Consider the following 20,409-nt stretch of genomic DNA (forward strand, 5'->3'; position numbering starts at 1 on the left):
GTCAGCAAGAGTGAAGTCGCAGTTGAGTGGGCGCGGCTATCAGGCTACACTGTTTTCTTGCAGGTGTGCTTTTGCTGATCTGACGGGAAAAGGACAGAGCGTGAGGCGGTGATGGACGCATACCTGAAAGCATAAAAGCCTACGAAAGCAGACAAGACCAACTTGAGCTAATGCTTTGCTTCAGCAACCAAAGCAGCAACCTGATCGTGAGGACATCGACACGAAACTACTAATTCATGATTGCGTCGGTCGATCCAGACAGCGAACTATTGTGGGTCAAAGTCTGGCCCACGGTCACGGCACGTGCGAGGATGGCTCTCCCTGCGGTCCGAGGTTGCTTCTTCCGTTTCTCCTCAACAATACAATGCGGGGATGCAGATGCAGTGAACGTCGGGAGGTTGAGTCTGACTCTTGCCTTTTCGCATATGCGCTGGTTAGGTCAAAGCTCGCCACTATGTCCGTCTCGTTTACTACGGAAATTCATTCATACTAGATACAGCGGAAGGACGTACAGAAGTACAAAAGTACAAGGAGAAACGAAACGCCCAACTCCGCCGCTGGCATTACAGGCAGGGTGGCCCTTGCAGGACCTGGTTCATAGCAGAAACAACATCACTATATATCCTTCCGGCTTTCTTCGCTGTACGGCGTCCCCGGCCCCGAGCTGGCCATGTCCCAGCTGCTGTTATCCTCACTTCGCCGACGCCGCTGCTCTCCCCGCTCGCGCATCGCGTCTCGGATTTTGGAGCCCACCTCGTCAAGTCCATCTTTAGCAATAACCTGGCTGAGTGGTTTCAACTGCTGGCCCGATGTGCCCGGCAATCCGCCAAACGAACTACTACGGCTGTTGCTGCGGCTGCGGTTGCGGCTAGAGGGCCGGGTCGAGAAAAAGCCAAAATTGGAAAGATTGTGGAAGGACTCGTTTCGAGGGAGCGGTTCCTGGGAAGCTGAACCCTCGTCGAAGTTCACGGTGCTGGCCCTCCTGATCTCCACGCTTGGTGGCTGTTCGTTCTCCACGTTCTCCGCCTGTCGGTTGAGCTCGCGGAAAGGATCGGTCACAATCCTTGCAGCATCAAAGTCTGGGAATAGTTCAGGACCAAGCGTATTGATGGTGTCGGTGACCTGCCTTGCGAGCGCAGCGCGTCGCTGACGAAGTTTTACCAAGGTGTTGGCCGACGACGGGTTGAGCGAAAGCAGCAACGGACGCAAAGACTTGATGATATCCATGCCAATCTCGCCAATGCGCAGTGCAGCAAACGTGATGGTCGGAAACAAGACCATGCCGATGGGTATGAATGACCACAGCGGTACGGAATCAGGGACGACGCCATTAATGCGGTTACGGTACGCCCAGTAGGTGAAGAGCACGGTATAGAATGTGTAGAGAGCGGGGGCAAATGCAAGGGCAACGAGAAGTTTCCATGTTGCCATCACATCGCGACCTTGGAGCTTGACGGTTGAGGCAGCAAGTGCTTCTTTTGATTTCTTGATTGAAATCAGTTTAGTCGTGATGAAGACCGGGGTGAAAAGAAGAAGCCCAGGTAAGGTCCCGATGGTGAGAAGTGCTAATTTACCCAAACGATATATCAGGGTCGCAATCACTTTGATGATTGAAAACTTCGCATAGTCAACCTGGTGGTCGCGGATTCCTAGAAGTCGCAATTGTTTGTTATAGTCTGCGATCGACTTTTTGAGATCCACGATCCGCTGATCGTCTTTGAAGTGCGAGTAACCTTTGACCAGACGGCGATTCAGTTCCACAACCATTGGGAGAGGGAGCTTCTTTCCCTTAATGTTGTACAGACGACGCGCAGCTTGAATGACCTAGAACCTCATTAGAGTTGAAGCCGATAATGGATGAAAAAAAACTGAACGAACCATCAATGTCTCATAATCAGGACTGGTCACAGTCACTGCCACGAGACTTTGGTATATCAAATCCAATAGCGGGCCGACGGCTCCTCTTCTGTCTCCGCTTTTGTACCTTTCTACTAACTCTCTAGGAACCTCCAGGGGAGTACCGAATTCAATAACCGCCCTCGAGCGGAACTTGTGAGCGTGGAAGTAGTTCATGCCGCAAGGCACAATCTTCAACCCGCAGTCGGGGTTCTCAGCCAATGTACCAAGAGCCATGAGAGCAACGCCAGCTAAATCGGGGTTAGTTATCACTGTATACAGAGAAGAGCAAGGAACAATTACGTTTCAAGGGGAGCAGATCCGGGCGATCGTGACTGCCTCCTTCGGGAAAGATACCGATGCAGCCACCTCCGAGAAGCCTTCCAAAAACTGCATCATATACTGCACTTTGGTCCACGCGAGGGGCCGCCTTATACTTGGAGCCCTTGAAATCGGCAAGATCTTTATCGGATACTTCTCCGGTGAACTTTCCATCGTCCGTGATGTCCTTCCGGCCCGTCAATTGAAACAGCGCGTCTTTGTGTGTGAACGGTTTCTTGAGAATCAGTTCCTCCGGACCACGAATCTCTCCGATACTTTCACTATGCGACGTCCCATTGATGGTTGGCAACGCAATTGTGCCGTCTTTTTCAAATCCTGGAGCTTCAAAGTTTGTTCCGACACCACGCAGTAGAGTAGGCTTGTTGACGGGATCGGGGAGGTAAACGGTACCCTGGCCGGGCTTCAACATATCCATTGCTCTAGACACTGGCACAGTTCCAATTCCCCTGGCCAAAAGCCCGATAAACTTGCGGCGAAACGACTTTTCTGCGATCAAAAAGGAAATTCGACGATGCGCCTCGGTACGGAGCACACGCATAAGAATCAACGAGTCGACAAACTATAACACATCCAGAGTGAGTATTAGGCGCGCGCGCGAGATTGGATAGACTCTACCTGGTTGGCATGAGGGGCTGCTACGATAATCATCGGGCCCCTTCGAGGAATCTTCCATGATCCACGCGGATGGACCTCCCGGAAGAAGAGATCAACGAGGACTGAAAATGTCCACAGCACAAGATCGTATAACCACCCAATTAAGGGCGGAATGTATGGCTTCTTCGCCATGACGTCAAACGAGACAGTCGACCTTCAGGCGAGGATCGTTTGGAATTAGCGAAAAGTATAGAACAAGTGCAGGAACCCCAACCGAAGCTCCTTATCTGCCACTGATGCTGACCGGAGTCGACTCAGGTTTCGGAAGAAGCACGCGTGGACAAAGAAAGATATGACCGCATATCCCGCCCCTGTAAACAACTCGGCTGAAGCTGTGGGGTTCTGTTGAATCTGAGGATGGCTTCGGCCTCAGAGAGCGATGTCGCGTGTACGCAGAAGACGAAGAAGCAGGATGGCCTCAACAGAACCTGAAGGGCAGTAGCGCATGTGACGTGACAGTGCTAGGTTGGGATTGATTGACTATCTGGCTGCTCTGAATGCGACGGAAGGCGGTATTTTTTTTGGTGGGGTAGCCGTTGGCGGTAATACCAATACGCATCCCTCGAGTCTGCCACCTGCCTGCACTCTCTGGATTATGCAGATAGACCCTGTCAAACTTGAAGCAGTATTATTTCTTGCTTAAATCTCAACCTTTGTTTTGTCCCATTGTATTCTCAACTATACCCCTCAAACAACGCGCGACTGTTCAGTGCTCTCAAACCGCCGACAACGCTTTACAATCTTTACCAAGTAGCGCCGTGGCGTCAGATTCCCCGTGGCACTAAGAACCGCAGAGAATCTACAAGAAGCATTCGAAGCCTGGATTTTCATCATGGTATCGTTCGGATTGTGGGCAATAAACTCTCAGTTAAACGGATGTACTAAGCAGTACCAGTGGCTCCAACCACATGATCAACAGCAGGCGTGGTATATGGGCTGGGGAATAAAGCTTCCCACACGGTATCCAGTGGGGAGTTTGCGGAGAGTGAAGAGAATTCACAGTGGCCTGACCATGACCAACAACCTTATGAAATGCTACCTAAGACTTCCGACTCCCAATCCGTCGATGCATGAGCTGAGGATGTACACTTATGAATTGTGCCTCAGGCGAACAAGACGGGAATAAATACCGGCATTACGTATGCGGTAAGTTAAGTAAGGCGCGGGCGGCACCTCAAGACCGGGGGAAGGCTTCACGATCCCGACTCTATCTTCTATTCTCTCTCATATCACCGTCAGACTCAGGTTCCTTGGACCCTCAAAGCGCAAGAACAGGGACAAGTCCAAGATCCAAGACCCCGAATCCTCCAGGCCAAACCGACAGTCGGCCCGTTCCAAACCGTCAGGTACCCCATCTTCATTAGCCCGTTCACTGCAGTACGCCATAAACAGTCCCCCGCTTAGCGTCGCCCATACTGCAACCCTTATATCAAAGTCTCTCGTTTCGCGATTTCTCCGAGTATCACCTGCCAATAGTCAATAGTCCCCGGGGAAATATGTCGATCAAGTATGTGGATAAGCCCCACTTCCCTACTTTATGGACGCCAACTTCAGGCTCATCCTTTGGTTGCATTTGGCCTTGTGCCATAGCTGGCTGGCTCCTTTAACGGTGGGGTTGCTATGTATGGCCTAGGATGAGACCAGCTTGCTTCTCCATACTGCTTGAGAAACTTTATATGTGTTACATCAAATCTAACTGATAAATAGTTGGGTGATGATCGATGAGCGCAAAGGCTTTGTCCATCTGCCAAACGAGCGATTGCTATACACTTCTCCCCCTCGGACAAGCTTCGCCTTACAACAACCCCCCTCATACAAAGGCACAGACTCATTATCATTACAAAGTAGTGCTGGCCGAGTCTACCTCACAAATCAGCGGGTAAATCTCTTTCCTTTTCGTTCGTCTGCTACTCTAGTACAGGGAAAGAAGCACTATGCTAACCGAGGGCATCAAGGTCGTCTACATCCCTGGTCAACGATCAGATGAACTCCAATCATTCTCAGCCCCCCTTCTCAATCTCCATGACTCTCACGTCTCATCCCCGTTTTTCGGGCCAAATGCATGGAACGCCGTTGTCCAACCAGTACCTGGTGGCGGGATCCCCCCGTCACTGGTCGCGGTACATCTGAAAGTGACCTTCAAAGAAGGAGGGGCATTCGACTTCCACTCACAGTTTGAACGGATAAAAGAGCGCCTCCAGCAAGCGGTGGAAATCTCCCGTGAAAGTGGCCGTGGCCCTGGAGATGTTAACATGTCTGGTGTTCATCTCGATGAGCTACCCGCTTATTCGGCTCCTCAGGGTGGGTTGACTGTAGCTAACGAGAACAATGTTCGGGCTCGCCGTAGTCCGTCTGACACTGGCGGCGAGCCGCAGGAGCCACCGCCGGGTTATGAGGAGGTGCAACAGCAGAGCGTCGCCAATGAACTTGAAGAAAGGCTGCGCCGGGCGAGCTGAGAATGGAGGGATAGCGCTTATGGAGAATATCTGTCCAGGTCCTTAAGACCAAGGCCCACCAATAGGCTTGCAGAAGTAGACTAATTCGGACCTAATCATGGCGGAACTTACTTGAGGTACTTGACTGAAGGTTAGAACGGATAGGATAAAGGGCCCTGTACTTTACTGTTGTGTCCTTTATGCCTCAGGCACTAAGTTTTTTTCCCAATCAGGACTAGCTCGTCAGTTATCCAGCACCTTCCACTCGTCGTCTTCCTACCTAGACTTCAAGCCCGCCGAGATAGCGACAGCATCATCACATACGACTAGTACCACCATATTCCCAAGCTCTCCTAAGAAATTGTTACAGTACGCACCTAAATGACGGTGTTTCAAGGCGCTGACCATGCCCGGAACCCCAGGTGGCGGATGAACGGGGCCCCGGCCCCGGGGATCTGCCGGACCGCTCCAAACTAACCAAGGTGCGCCCTATCGATGGACTTCTATGATATCCGCGCTAGGAGGTCAACACGTACTGGGGCGAATACTGCTCGGTGAGCGGTGTCTACTTGCTGAGATACAAGGAAAGAGACGGCGGGGAGTCAGGGATTGAGAGATCGCTTCGCCAGAGCAAGTGATGGGCATGAAAACAAAATTAACCATTACTATCGGAACGCATTACGAAACCACCAGAAATGCAAAACGAGCGACCGAACAAATCCAAAACAACAATGACAGAACAATATAAAAAGAACATGCGGTCTATCGAAACAAAAAAAAAAAAAAAAAAAAAGGACAAAAAAACGAAAAACCCAAAAAAAAAAAAATGAAAAAAAAAAAAAAAAAAAAAAAAAAAAAAAAAAAAAAAAAAAAAAAAAAAAAAAAAAAAAAAACCAAAGCGAATATCACGAAACAGTTTGAAGATCATCAGCGGTCAATCGAATTGATCCGATCAGACGAGGCCGAAATAAAAAGCCCAGTCGAGCAGTGGTTCAGGTGTGAGGTGGGCCATCCCTCTAAAAGGCGTTAAGCTGGGCCTGAGTAAGGTCCAATGAACCCTTCTGTTCCCCCTGGTAATCAAGTGCAACGTTTCGGAGGGTTCTCGCGTCTGTGACAGCATTATCGGCACGCGAATCGGTAAAGAACCAACAATTATACACCTTCTCGACCAGACAATCGATGGGCGAAACGATAGTGATCCCGTCGCTAGCACTCAACTCGTCTTGGGTGGCTGGAAGCCGACCACTCGACATCCGACATTAGAAGAGATTGGCCGCTTGTGAGGAAAAGGATTACATACAAGGCCTGCTTCGATAAATCGAACTGGAACTCCGGTGCTTCTATCCACGAAATCATCCCCTGCCGTCTCGGGAACTGCAAAATGGATTGAATCCAGTATGGGCACCGTGTCTTTGCATAGCTGAGGAAGTGAGCCCTGAGCCTGAATGCCAGAGCTCCCCCGGTTCCGCCAGACGAGTATGTGCAGGACCTATCAACAAGAGATGCATGTTAGCCTTCTTTTCTCCAACCGTTGTCCTTTTACATCTCTTGGAGATGTTGATCGACGAACATCAATTGCCCCATTCTGGCCACTATAGAGGGCCATCGCTGCCGTTTCGGTCACCGCATGACGTGCGCCAGTGAAGCTGCCGGAGAAGTTCAGGGCCGTTGATACGCGACGGGCGGTAGCCATCGCCTCTCTTATGGAAAAAGGCATCTCAGGTATGGACAAAACGGATGCCGATAAACATAGGTGTGTGGGGTGTGGTAGTTCAGATCGATACGTGAGGACGTTCGGCGCGGGAGGGAGTGCACAGACGAAGGAGTGGGTCTCGTTGGTAGACGTTGGGAAGGAAGATTGTGTATGCAGACGCAGAATGAAGGGCGTGAGGAAAGTGGTAGGTATATGATCTTGTATCAGGAGATACTAGTAATGAGGAGGATGAGAACAGGAAGTGGAAAGGGGGCAAGATGCAGGTATTTATGCCACAGCTTGCTGTGCTACTCAGGAGGGGTGGGATCTATTTTCATTGTCCTCATGTCTCATGGCGAGATGTGAGATTCGTGAACGGGAGCAAGCAGAGATGAGTGTCTTTGGTGGTAAGCTGTTCACGGTTCTTCCATTGAGCATCCACCTGCCGCCCTTCTATTCTAGAAGACGAGCTTGTAGGTTGGCATTCTGGAGGACAACGCTAAGTACAAAATCACGCAAACTCAAGAGAAAAGAAAAGAAAAACAAGAACAAAGTGTAATGAGCAAGCAAGCCGTGTAGAGGAATGCTGACCATGACGGTGCAGGAAGAGCCGCGAGATAGTTACCCCCGACCTGTTCTATGCACTGGGCTGTGGAAGGTAACCCCGATACGAAGCGTCGTCTTGAGACGTTGCAGTGCTTCACTACGCGTATCGCCTGGTTGAAAGAGATTGCGACTCCAGTGAGAGTGTGGGAGGTGTTTAATATGCACTGATCTTGCAACCAGATGCCAAACTTCGTTAGCTCCCGGCTTTTTTGGATTTATGTTTCAAGTGTATATTTGTCTGTATCTTAGGTATATATCGCAAGATTCACAAGTTATCAGGCTAGTAGGTTGGAGGGCCTATCAGATATCAATGCCCCAGGCTTGCGCTGCAGAATAAATGATTGGGTGGATAGAAGATCTAGATGGTTTTGATTGCCAGAGTTCAGCAGCGCTTCAGGGGAAAATAAACAAATGTTGGCCTATAAATTCTCCAACCCAAATAAAAAGTGGGGTTGACTCTCGTTTCCGTCCTCGGGGGTACATATTCTGGTTAATGACTCTTTCGATATCGTGGGAGTCATAGACTGGGAATGGACTCAAACAGTTTCCAGGCCGAGGCTTTCTGTTCCCCTTATATGAATGTGGCCGGCGGCTGAGTTCTACAACGGCTTTGATAACATCATTTAGCGCACGATATCCAAGATACGACCACGTGGACGTAAAGAGATCTTACTATTTACAGGCTGTCTTGGCTTTGATCCAGATCCATCACTTCACTAACCTACCACGGCGACTCTCCTCTGCGTCTCTGCCACCCCGGTGGGAGCCCAGCAGACCCCGTCAAATGTGTATGGGTGACCTCGCCGTCGTTTCCGTATGCAGAGATCCGGCTACCATTTTGCCTCTTAGCCCCCGAATATGGCTCTCTAATCCTTTGTCCCGAATGATTAGTCGAGCAAGGAAGCATTCTGTTCTCTACTCGCTGGTCGCCTCCGCTGCTGGATGGAGTAAGTTGAGCTGAGAGCTTCGACCTGGGCGAGGGCGGGGGCCAGCTTCTGGTGGACCGAAAGGTGGCATGCGGACATATGGCCCGGGTTGTGGCGAGACATCTTCCTTGCTTTCTAGTTCGCTTTCGCCACCCACTGCGCCTGAGAGGTGCGGTAGGGGCGGTGATGGTGATTCTGACAGCGGCTGATGACTAGCGTTATTATGCCGTTGGCCGAGGAATAGGAGCGATACTTACATGATTTTGTGGTTGCTGCTGCTGCTGTTCTTGCGCCTCGGGGCCCTGCGTTGATACCTCTTGAAGTTGCGACGGCACCACCGATTCCAGGTCTCCGGCACTTGGGCGAGGAGGTGAAGATGGCGGGGTACTAGGGACCTGTTGGTAGAACGCTGGTGAGCTCGATGACGGTCCAGAATCAGGTGTTGATGGACTATCCCGGGGCTGGTTCTGGTGTAGTTTGGGTATTTCCTTTTTCAACACCCGGAGAATCTCTTGGGCAAAATAAACTGGCGAGGCATCCTGCTCCGCTGTCATCGATCTCTGCTTGAGTAACTCTTCCTGGGCTCGTTTATCGTCCTGGAGCTTCTTGAACCCAATATCCATCGATTTACTGAGGTGTTTTCTGCCAATCGGATGGTCAGTGGAGAGCAATCCGCGTGTGCTATCGGCTCTTACATTTCCACTAGGATTGAGTCTCGTCCGCTTATAGCCTTGCGCTCGTTATGTTGCAGCATTTTGATGATTATTAGTGTCGCAATTAAATTCATAGATTGTTCGAGGATCTGCATTTCCAAGAGCACAGGGGCAACGACGTTCTTCTCTTTCCTATACCACTCAAACTGCGTGATCCACCTTTGGATGCGATCAATATAGTCATCTTGCAGCAAGGGGGTGAAAATCCTCGTGACAGTCTTGAGTTTATCGATGATTCGCTTTGATTCCTCCTCAATATTATTTATGAGCTTTCGATGCTTTTTGAACGTTGCGCCCACGTCTCTGATCTTCTTCGCGTCGGCCATTGTGCCGCTGAAGAGCTCGTATGTTTCTGCTACTGTCTCTGTTCGGTCGATCATTTCCTCGAGACTCTTTTTCGCATGCTGGATGTGGTGGCATGCTTTTCTGAGCTTCCTAGCAGCTTTGCAGAGATCCTTCGCGATTGGGTAGGCGAGACCCGCCGCTGAAAGAGGGTCGATCATGTATCGTCCAACCCAAGTATTTCAAAAGATGGAGGCAAGAGTCACGACAGGAGATGAGATCGAAAAGAACTTTGTGGAGCGGTTCGAGTATAAAGTAGCTTTTCTTGTACCCAGCTCCATCGGCATGGTGTGCTCAGCGAACACGCCGAGTAAGATGGTTAGCAGAATGAGGGGAAGCTCGTCATAAAAGTAATGCGCTCAGCCTCATTTCCAGGCGCTAGGAGAAGCGCAAGAAGAGATTAAACCCAGGCATTGCCTTGTTCAGCGCCTTTGCTCCAGATTAAACAATCCAGATCTTCGTGCCTAGGTTTGATTACGGAAAGGAAGAGCTAACATGACCTGTCTGTGTGGTCAAGCCTACGACTCCGCCACTATCGAGCAAAGGCAAGAAATTTGTACTTAGGGAAGGGGAAAGAAAAGAAGACAAAAGAAAAGAAAAGAAAAGAAAAGAATTACACCCCGCCTCGCACAAGACCACGGACTTGGAAAACAAGGCTGAAAAAAGAAAGCAGAAGCCAATCTCAGCCCGCCACGAGGGAAAGCCAAACGTCATGGCCGCAGCATATGATTTAGCCTTGAATCAGAAGCGAGGCTGTGGTTTTTGTTGCTTCCATTGAGATTGGATGCCTCAAGTGTCCCATACCTACGTTGTGGTAGTTGAGTCTAACCCATCCGTGCTCGCCAACAAATAGTAACAGGTAGTTGTTTTGCTATTGCATAAATAATCATCAGATTCACGAGTAGCACAGATCCATCCCAAAAGATTTGTGATGAAAATTCAATACTCCACATAGGAACACAGTGGTTGGACCTTGACGTGGTTAGAAGGCTGCTAAGCAGAGGTGCGGATAACATTGAACTTATAGCGCCTTCAGGGCACCTCTATGCTAAGGTTTAAAGTAACTCTGATTAGTTTACTCGTAGTACGCAAATCTAGTCTCGAGATGATCGCGAGATCTCTTAGTTCCGCGTGGTCCAGATCTTGAAATAACCGCAACATTCTATTTTGCTGCCCCCAGCAGGAAGGAGCCTTCAACCTCAACCCCCGGAGTATCAGTCACTAAGCTGCGTGGGCTTATCTAGCTTTCATCTCCTATAGTATTAATTAGTCATTAGCATAATCTCAAGATCTTATCACTAGTATCTATTCTTTAGCAATATCTCTTGATCTGTCCCTTTTTCCTATACTTGCACTGTCATGCTTTTCACAAACCAAGGAGCTTTCGGTATATTTAGCTCAGGAGGGGTCATATCCTGACATGGAAGGATCCCTTGCTGAATAGACCGAGCTACGCCACATGAATATTTTGGAAACTTGTCGTTCTCCGACCTCTAGCTACTTATTATCCCTCAGAGCGCTCTCGCAACTGAGAGTGTTATACATTCAAGTTGGGAGGGCCACTCTTCAACTTTCGGATTTAAGGACAGTCACGGCTAATAGGCAACATGAAGACTTAAATACATAAATACTCTGGTAGTAGTAGCTGGGTAAGTAAGGAAACGGATTATTCCGTCAGATAAAATGGAAGGAGAGCAAAAAGTTCAGCTAACAAGCCGATCCGATACGGCATAAACAGACAATAGCGGTGAAAAACACAAGATTGAAATACCACAGGAGATCTATGAATCTATGTCAGTTCTACTCACCCTAATCTAACGGACCATCTCATCTTCGGTAATCTCTTGCAGTTACTATTCCTCCCCTTGTTTGCTTCGAAACATCGACCTTACGCTGAATTGTCGTCTCGAAACCTAAAAGTGCTTCGAGTGCAAGAGGCTAAAAGACCAACGCGGTCGGCACTCCTGGATTCGATGCACATGGCTTCAGTGAGCCTTATGCAGAAAGCCCCTGGACTGTAGTACCATGGACACCTTTGACCTCGAGTATAGAAACCCGATACAGGGGCGCTTTATCCACAGAATTGGGTAGCCCTAACGTGCTTTCCAATGCGCTCACACCAACTTTCTCTTTGACTACCTCCGACGTTGTCGAGCTTTGAAACGGGAGCCAGAATAGAAAGCGAGACTGAGGTAGCCTCTCACGCCTTGTTGCTGGGGCTTGATTATATAGATGAGCCGCTCCTGCTAAGCCAAAATAAGGCCCTTATCGACGACGGTTTCGTGAACTCGACAATATCTGCGGCAATGAGCAAGATGATAATACAAAGGGCACAGTTCAGAGCCTCCTCCCCATGATTACTGCGGTTCTGGTCGGTAGACGACATAACAGAATGATCTGTAAATGTTCCAAAGAACCTCCTCCACGCGCGCACCCGGTGCATGGGCCAATTCAATGCAGTGCATAACGGAGGCTGGCTTCGGGGACACGGGTATCGACTGGCAACTCTGATCGATGACTCACTCCTCCCATGTTGGAAGAGCCAGAGTGGGTATAGCACACAGCTCGCTATTATTGGCACACATTATCGGGGAGTCTTGGATCTGCTACATTATTAATCTTCCATACAGCCAGTCTTTGGCTGCAGATTTCCTAACTGCAATACTTTGGAATGAGGTAATTGAACATACATTTGTCGGTAGCGTACTAGAGCAGCAAGCTTGTCTTGGGTGTCTGGTTGGTTGAGCCTTGTGCATCTGTGATCTGCCTAGCCGCTGCAGGAAGACGATCGAATTACGACGTACACACATGGCCCTCTCGCAAGACCCAAACTCAATCGGCCGGCTTCAGACCAATTCCAATTTGTAGACGGACCCATGGAGATCTTCAAATCCTTTATAACCTTGCCATCCTGAACGTAGTAGTGGCTTCCCGGTGGCGACTACACGAGTAAAAGCTGCCGTACCGCCTACTCACCCCTTTACGTCAACAGGCATAGCTATGCTCCCCGGCTTGGCCTGTTCTTCCCGCTCATCGGCATATCTCTGTACGCGGGCGAAACCGCAGCACCTGCAAACCGTTCTCGAGGAATCCCGTGCCACCGTCCGGCTGAAACAGAGCAGCGGAATATCCCGTCTAACAGTGAACAATCGAAATGAAAATGGATATTAAGGACGTGGTAGAAAGACACGGACACACTGCAGATGTTTAATGAGCATATTCCGCTTCCTATATATTGGGGACATCGCCCTCTCTCACACATTGGAACGAGTGTCGCAAGCACGCAGATAGCAAAACCCTAATTTGAGTCAGGACAACGTGGCCGCCAGTCATAGATGCAATCTCCTTAGTACCACAGAGTCGGTACCTATTGGATGGCCCGCATTCTGGCCGGGCGTCTTGTGAAAGTGTGGCTTGTTGAACATGTAAAATGAGGACCTGTGAATTCACCGTTATGGTTATTTTTTCCATCTTTGGAACCCGATACGCTACATTGTTATCACTGCCCGCCAACTCCTCCGAGCATAAGAACCTTCCTTGCTGTTCTAACTCTCTTCTCCTCTCATATTCTGCACCCACGCGATCGCAACCCGTTATCTCATCTAATCCAAAGATGCCTGTCCTATCGCCCCTTTTGCTGGAAATTGCGGCATACAGTACATACTACCTCAAGACCCGAGGCGCGCGAGCAGGAATGCAGGATCAGGCTATTCCGCGATAATTTTCTGGAATTATAGTTCTTTTCTTTATTAAAAGGCGGAGAATCGGGACCTAGGAGTGCAGTTGTTACCTAATATGCAGGTTATAAATATCCTGGTCTGTCTCAAGTTAGAATAACTAGTTTTCTTAATATCATACTCCGCTTGCTACTTTTTTTATTATCAAGATGTGCCACCAGGTTTTATATAGCCCTTTGCCTCTAACCTTGTTACACTGTAATTTCTCTAATTTATGTTCTTAATTATTATAAACTATATATTGCCCCCTAAACCTCCTGTTTCTACATACTTCCGTGCTTAACCCCTCTCCCCCTCTTTCGGCAAGCTGGAACCGCACGGGGCAAGATAGCAGCACAGCATGTTAACCTTGGCAAATCTGTTCCTATGAACAAGAAGTTGGAAGGGGTTTCCACCAGTGAACTTAGATTTTAAATTACCGGTGACTATAACTTGTTTACTATATAATAGTAGTTCAGTTTGTTAAGCAGATGATATTTACTCAGGAATACAATATCGTTTCATATTATTTCCGAGAATAAGTGAGGGAAGTAGAGAATGAGTACTGTTATAACTAAACGGATGGGATTTTTGGTTGTAAAATGATGTTTTGTCAGCTTCATAAGTTTCACATGATCAGGCAGAATAGAGCATACTAGCGAATTTTATGCTAGTGCGGATACTTGGCTGACATTCAAACGATGGTTTGGATATCCGCGGATATCAGCAACGACGATAATGATAACGATTCAGTATCTGCAATCAGCAATTTGCGGATTACGATGATGGGTCATCATCGTTATCGTACGATATGCCGCAGCCTACGTCAGACCCTAGGCTTACAAGTGAGACACTGCTGTTGGCGCCAGAATGTAATTAAATTATGGATACAGATAATAATACACACCAGTATTATCTGGTATCCATCTTTTGAGTTGCCTCTTTAATTTGAGTAGACTTCGGTAGCCCCATGTCTATGCCACTTTAATTGTCGCAACCCAGTTGCTGAAGGTTTCTAATGCCTCCTCGCTAAGCTGCAAAAACGATATTTCCCCAGTATCAGACTCGGCGTCGCTGCCGTGAAGGAAAACACCAATCTCTCGAGCACCATTGACATTCTCAAAACTGCTATCGCTGGATGAAAGTGTTTCATCCATCTTGACCCTCCAGTATCCTTTGAGAAACACTTCTAGGCCCAGTTGGAGTTCGCCAAATTTATGGTTAAATTCGGCCATCAATGCTTCGAGTTGGTCGAGAAGGATCGACTCCTCTTCGCGAATATCATCGACATCTTGTGGAAGGTTCGTTTTCTTCCAGGGGTAACAGGACAGACATGTATGAGTGATACCAAGCTCCGCGAACGTAAGGCAGCGAATAATTCGAGTAACAAATACCTCCAAATCATATTCTGTTGTATACGGAGCAATGGCGCTATAGAGGGCGCCAAAAACATCTGGTATGCTTATAGTGGCCATTCCCTGGTGGGACATATAGCAAGACCTTAGAATTCTTGTCAAAGGTACGCATCCACCATCCGAGCAAGCACAGGAACAATCGTCGTGTGTGCTATCTGTCAGAAGGGCGGATAGAAATTTTGCACCGTCCACATCAAGTGACTGTAGAGATTGTCCTTTGGATATTCCGGAATACGCATTCTGTCTCTCGCTTCCGTCCTTATCATCCGTGAAATTGCTGCCAGACAGCGCCCTCCCCAGATTGTCTGTAAGTAAATGGATCGCAGGACATCCCCACCGTGATGGGTCGTACAGACTAGCGCCATGGGCTGTCATCCATTGCGAAAGGCGTATGAGGCCTATGAAGCTGACCGCCCCTAGTGGGATGTACCGCTCCAGAGCAGTCGGTAGGAGAGGACCATCTTCAACACATTGATTTAAGTCGGTAAAACCAGCCTTGTAAAACATATCAGCGGCATTGACATTGGTACCAATAATCTCGTACACAGATGGTTTGAAAGGTGATAGCCTTGGATCCACTTTGATATTATGGGCTTTCAGGCATTCATAAACCTTGAAAGCTTGGCGATCCAGAAGACTGTCTTCTGGTAGGTTGAGCCGGATGATGGAAACGCTAGGAAGGCGATCATGAGCGAAGTGCAGGAGATTTCGTCGCCGCATAGCAATTTCTGATACAACCGCCTGAACAATATGGCTATTCTTAGTGAGAAGGGCAGCCTTTAAATGTTCTGGGTCTATCGCATCAAGCCTCTTGAGTAGCACCATTGCCGATTCAAGTTCCCGCATGTCGCACGCACGAATAAAATGGTGACCTAGTGAGCCCTTTAGCTGTTGCAGACGCGACTCAAGGATCAGCGATATCCCACGGGGCCATCCAAGGCACATAGATATATCAAAATTGATATGGGTGATGGGGCTGCTACTCGGACTTGACTTGCAGCTGCCCCTCGCGAGACACCGTCGAAGACCATTTTCTGATCGTGTGAGTATTGACAAGTCAGTGTCTGATATCTCAGGTTCTAGGAAGTTGCTTTGTTAGCAGATTCCAATGGTGTCTCCATTCGCACAAACCTTCATCGGCGTATCTGAGCATGAGCTGAGCGATAGTTTGAAGCGATCGATGACGAAGAAAATAAATGTATTCGGCATCTGGACCTCGCCGTTCTTCAAGCTTTGAATGTCTCATGCTCTGGAGCAATTGTGAAAGGGTTCCCGCCCCCAGTAGTTCACGCATCATCCCTAAGCTGGCCTCCCATATACCGGTGCTCCTTGTGGAGATACATAGGGAAAATTGACTGATGAAATAATACAAAGGCATATGGCCATTGGAGGTCGGTTCATTTATCGGTACACCGGCTTTGATAAGCACGCGTATGAATTTTCGGAGCATGGTCATGGACGCTATATCGAGCGTCAAGGCGTCCAGAATTCCAAAGGTTTCGGCGAGCTTCTGATAAGACGCACATTCGTCAGTCACCCTTCTCTGGCATAGGGCTCTCGCCTTGGCTTGTATGCCACTTGAGATTGATTTGGCCTTGCGCTTACATGTAGAAGTGTACTCCCATCCCCTAGCTGGTCGGTTGGGGATGCCTCTTTGGTATGAAACATCATGAGTACGCTATCCATTGTCTCTTGTAGGACCTTGTGCTGATCCACTATCTCAGCCCGTCGAAAATTGATGATCATATCACTTAACAACTTGAATTGAGGCGAGTCATCACTCACGACAGCCCGTAACTGAATTGTCGGGCAAATAGTAAACCCGCCTGCGCCTCTAGTCAGTGTAAACATGAGGTAAATTGACAGCCCCAGAAAATTTGTGCAGAAGGTATACTTGGCTGCGATTCCCAATAAGCTCTGGCTCTCTAGATGTAATGGGCAGGATTTATCATGAAGGACAAATGTAGAAAATGACAGCCCTTGTGACGAGTACCTTGGCTTTTGGCAGCACGTGCAATACATTGTGATCAGCTCAATTGTGGAGTTTGGCTTTTTTCGGAGTCTGCTCCAGCAGGTATTTATCTTTTGCCGTTGGTTGCAAAGTTGCTGAATCATGCTCGGCGCTGGTATGGGGTTCATTCTGCTACATTGACTTATTGCGGTTTGCTGTTGCCACCGTGTCAGAATACTTGGCTTGTGGCTGGCGAGGTCGCCGCAGAGGAGCTTTTGGAAGACTAACCACTGACGTATTTCCCTGCCCGACCAGGTCCAGTATCCTGGATGTTCTCGTGTCGACTGAGGATGTTTGAGATACCAGATCCTCTAGCAGCCTTTGTTGCTGAGCTATAAGCGCGCTATCGCACCGTTACTAGTTGGAGCTATCACAAGAAAAGTAATCAAAAAAGATGCAACATACCCATTGAGTAAGTGGAGAATTGACCCCAAGTTGACTTGAAGTCCTGTAACAGTCTGGAAAGCCGTGGCCAAGGTTTCCTTTTTAAAGGGGTAAGTAGCCCTCTTGACGCGAGCCCAATCATTCTTCCTCACGTGTAGAGGAGATTTGGAAGATTTGCATTTTTCTAACACCTCCTCTAACCGGCGATACGCCTTCTTGCAGGTAGCCAAGTGCGTCAAAACTATTTGCTTGTGGCGTGCTGAAGCCAGCTGCGGCTGATGCTGGTCCGAAACAAATTCTTCGAGTAATCTGAGGTTGTCTAAAAGACCATCCAGACTCGCTGTAAAATCCTGGATATCCTCATCATAGCTCTTCCACGGTCCGTAGTAGGAGATGAACCCTTGGCAGACAGTGATGCCGAGTGAAACAACTCCAATCACGCCAGCGCTAATAGAAAAAGGATCAGACATGTCGAAGTTGCAATTTTATCAGGAAGAAGACCACGATAGGAGCAAATAACAACATGGATGTAAAAGAGACTCTGTTCTGATACCCGTGTCTCGGTCACAAGAATATTTATGTAAACGAATGTGGTGGCTTAGGCAGTGATGGAAACCTAACCCTGTTGGAATCGCATGGTTAACAGGTCCTTGTCTAGCTATTTAATCACACCGCCAGATCTGTCTTCTCGAGATGTGGTTGGTTGCCACCGAAGAGGCTGACAACGGTGACAAGGCTGACAAGGCTGACAAGGCTGACAAGGCTGACAAAGGTTGGAAAGGCTGGAAAGGCTGAAAAGGTGCCACTGCAGGAAAGTGATACCCAGCACTGGCGATCAGAGAGCGCAAAAACTATTGGCCATATGACTACAAGAGGCGTATATCCTTGCAATCGCAGTCAGGCCTGCCTTTGTCTCTTGTCGCGGCATCTTGACTTCCCTGGTGAAGCAGCTAAAGAAACGGTGTCGGCATGCAGAGGGGATGGGGTGAGGAGGGTTAAGTATAGGTGTCAAAGGGTAAGTGAATTACCTCAGATGGACAAGCAAATCACCTCGAAGGCGTGAGCGGATCACCTGGCTCATCCTGTTATTCAAATAAAAATACTATATATATATATATATATATATATATATATATATATATTTGGGCACCTGAGTATTGTCCGATTTTGCGTCCAGACCATCTCGACACATCATAAGAAAGCACATTATAAAAAAGGGGTCGAAAAGTTTGGGGCAATCCGAGATCACGAAAATGTCCCAGTCTGGCTCGAGTTTCTTCAGAGAATGGCATCGGACCAGTATTGGTGCTTACCAGGCTGATCAGGGGGTACAGGTGCAGGTGCCATGAGAGTAACCGATACGACGATCAGGATTCAATGATCGGTCAACTTGCGGAGCTGCAGGACGAAAAAGAGATGACGTGAGGGTGGGAGGACACCGAGAGGGAGGGGCATGAAGCATCTTATCGGCGCCGAACGGTCCAAACGAAGAAACAGTGGGCGGATTTAGGCTGTCGAGAGGAGCCATTTTCGGCGTCGTTTTGGTCCTGAGTGGAAATGTGGAAAATAACTTGCAAAGGTCGAGCGAGCAACACCGGGGTGGCTGCTGGTTGTTACGATGTGGAAAGGAAGCCGTTTCTGGTGCCAAAAGCTGTCATTTACGGCGTCGATTTCACAGGTCCTCATATTCTAGTTGTAATCGTCCTTATTGCACTCTTGATCTTCCTGCCGGAGACCCAACAAAAACACAGCCCCTGGACAGGGTAACAAAAAAATCTCCCTTTCAGGCATACACAAACCCCCAGCCTACCTTTTCGAAAAGGACATTGCCGCGCTTCAGCCAACTACAAAGAGACACACGGCACTGCCCCCGACGAGCCCATGCCCATCGCCCGTAACGGTCACGGTCACGGTGCCAACACCAACTTGAACAACTTCCGATACATCCAGGCCCGACTCCGCCGCATGCCGCTCTTCAGCATCGTCCTCGCTATCTCACTGCCCTGTACGGCCCAAGCTTCCGACTCAATGACATCCGCCGCGGGTACGGCCCGAACCTCGCTGCGCCGCTCATCCTGCAGGCCCTGATTGGCTTTACGACAACGGCAATCTTCAATATCAACTCTACCGTGCTGATCACTGCTTCCCGGACCATCCGGCCAGTGCAACGGCGCTGAATAATCTACGTCGCTGTCTTCTTGGTGCGGCGGGTGTTAGTGCGATCCAGCCCTTGATTGGGGCCGTGAGGGCTATGCGTGCGTTTTTGATTGTCACTGGTATTTTGGTCGCCTGCATGCCGCTGATTTGGGTGGAATGGAGATTTGGCGAGAAGTGGCGGGGGGGAGGGAGGATAGGCTGGCACAGCAGAGTGAGCAGTTGTGAATGCATTACGGATCATCAGTTTATGGATATTTGGGAGAGGGTTGGAGGGGGAAGCAAAGGCAAGGTGGGGTGACGGAAGGAAATCGAAGAAAAGGAAAAAGTTTTCTTTTTGTTATTATTGACTGCAACTATAAGAGCCGACGATTGAAATTGTCATGCTAGCAAGGGCGATGGGTATTCTAGTATAAACAAGCGTGTTATATAGGTTGCAGGCCAACCTGGCTAGATAATCATATAATAAAAGGTTCATTTCGGAATCTCAGAATATCCTCCCAGCCTTATTAGTTTATTCTTGCTGTACATATTCGCCCCTTACAAAACGATCCTGGAGCTTCCGGAGTCCAACAGTCTGGCTTGCTTGAAGTGCGTCACACGGCAGGTCGTGTCTTAATACCGAGCGAAGTCTAGCATAACAATAAGAGGATAAGCCTTTTTTATCACAAATACAACGCCCAACACCGCGGACCATGTTGCTTCTGTCTAAGTCTATTGTAGCAGCTGGACTCCCCAGCGGCTATTCAGGAGTCTTTAGATGTCTACTCCGGCTGTTGTTATGGCTATGGGCTGAGACACAAGAACCATCAAATGGAGCGCGAGAGGCTGGTGGCCTTCAAGTGAGCAAGGAAGAGATGCAAATCTACACAGCGCCAAATACTCGCCTTCACGACCGATAGATAAGCTGCTTAATTGATTGGAAAGTTCCTGTCTTTTTCTCATCACGAAAATCAACCATCCGAAAAAGTGGTCTTCCGCGACATTGGCTTATAATGGCAATATTTTGACACTATGCTTTCATAATGGGGCTGTGGCGCAACGGTAGCGCGTGGTACGTTCCAACTTAGGCAACAAATATTCGAACAATTCAACTAATGAATTTACCAGTGACTCCAGATC

At 48.6% G+C, this 20,409-nt stretch overlaps 5 protein-coding genes across 5 annotated transcripts; 2 read left to right on the forward strand and 3 right to left on the reverse strand.

Moving 5' to 3' along the window:
- Positions 1 to 424: 424 nt before the first annotated feature.
- On the reverse strand, positions 425 to 3,374 carry BDV17DRAFT_16879 (putative glycerol-3-phosphate acyltransferase Sct1). The gene is made up of 4 exons (XM_073754782.1): positions 2,854 to 3,374; positions 2,200 to 2,797; positions 1,879 to 2,147; positions 425 to 1,824 (listed from the first exon to the last, which is right to left on the reverse strand). The coding sequence occupies exons 1-4, from the start codon at positions 3,022 to 3,024 to the stop codon at positions 616 to 618; spliced, it is 2,247 nt and encodes a 748-aa protein (XP_073610065.1). The 5' UTR covers positions 3,025 to 3,374; the 3' UTR covers positions 425 to 615.
- A 1,232-nt stretch (positions 3,375 to 4,606) lies between these two features.
- BDV17DRAFT_285592 (uncharacterized protein) lies at positions 4,607 to 5,348 on the forward strand (the record flags this gene model as incomplete). Its single annotated transcript, XM_073760739.1, has 2 exons — positions 4,607 to 4,771; positions 4,848 to 5,348. The coding sequence occupies 2 exons, from the start codon at positions 4,607 to 4,609 to the stop codon at positions 5,346 to 5,348; spliced, it is 666 nt and encodes a 221-aa protein (XP_073610066.1).
- A 2,999-nt stretch (positions 5,349 to 8,347) lies between these two features.
- BDV17DRAFT_297208 (uncharacterized protein) lies at positions 8,348 to 10,165 on the reverse strand (the record flags this gene model as incomplete). Its single annotated transcript, XM_073763457.1, has 4 exons — positions 9,248 to 10,165; positions 8,810 to 9,194; positions 8,631 to 8,757; positions 8,348 to 8,583 (listed from the first exon to the last, which is right to left on the reverse strand). Exons 1-4 carry the CDS (start codon positions 9,766 to 9,768, stop codon positions 8,348 to 8,350), a joined length of 1,269 nt encoding a protein of 422 aa, XP_073610067.1. The 5' UTR covers positions 9,769 to 10,165.
- Positions 10,166 to 12,907: 2,742 nt separating this feature from the next.
- BDV17DRAFT_17034 (uncharacterized protein) lies at positions 12,908 to 13,480 on the forward strand. The gene has a single exon (XM_073754803.1). It carries the CDS (start codon positions 13,038 to 13,040, stop codon positions 13,326 to 13,328), a length of 291 nt encoding a protein of 96 aa, XP_073610068.1. The 5' UTR covers positions 12,908 to 13,037; the 3' UTR covers positions 13,329 to 13,480.
- A 691-nt stretch (positions 13,481 to 14,171) lies between these two features.
- On the reverse strand, positions 14,172 to 18,216 carry BDV17DRAFT_277743 (uncharacterized protein). The gene is made up of 5 exons (XM_073759461.1): positions 17,155 to 18,216; positions 16,978 to 17,092; positions 16,344 to 16,904; positions 15,870 to 16,248; positions 14,172 to 15,817 (listed from the first exon to the last, which is right to left on the reverse strand). The coding sequence occupies exons 1-5, from the start codon at positions 17,601 to 17,603 to the stop codon at positions 14,298 to 14,300; spliced, it is 3,024 nt and encodes a 1,007-aa protein (XP_073610069.1). The 5' UTR covers positions 17,604 to 18,216; the 3' UTR covers positions 14,172 to 14,297.
- Positions 18,217 to 20,409: the final 2,193 nt, after the last annotated feature.

This window comes from Aspergillus undulatus, assembly GCF_047715775.1.
Source record: "Aspergillus undulatus strain CBS 261.88 unplaced genomic scaffold BDV17scaffold_100, whole genome shotgun sequence".
Taxonomy (NCBI): domain Eukaryota; kingdom Fungi; phylum Ascomycota; class Eurotiomycetes; order Eurotiales; family Aspergillaceae; genus Aspergillus; species Aspergillus undulatus.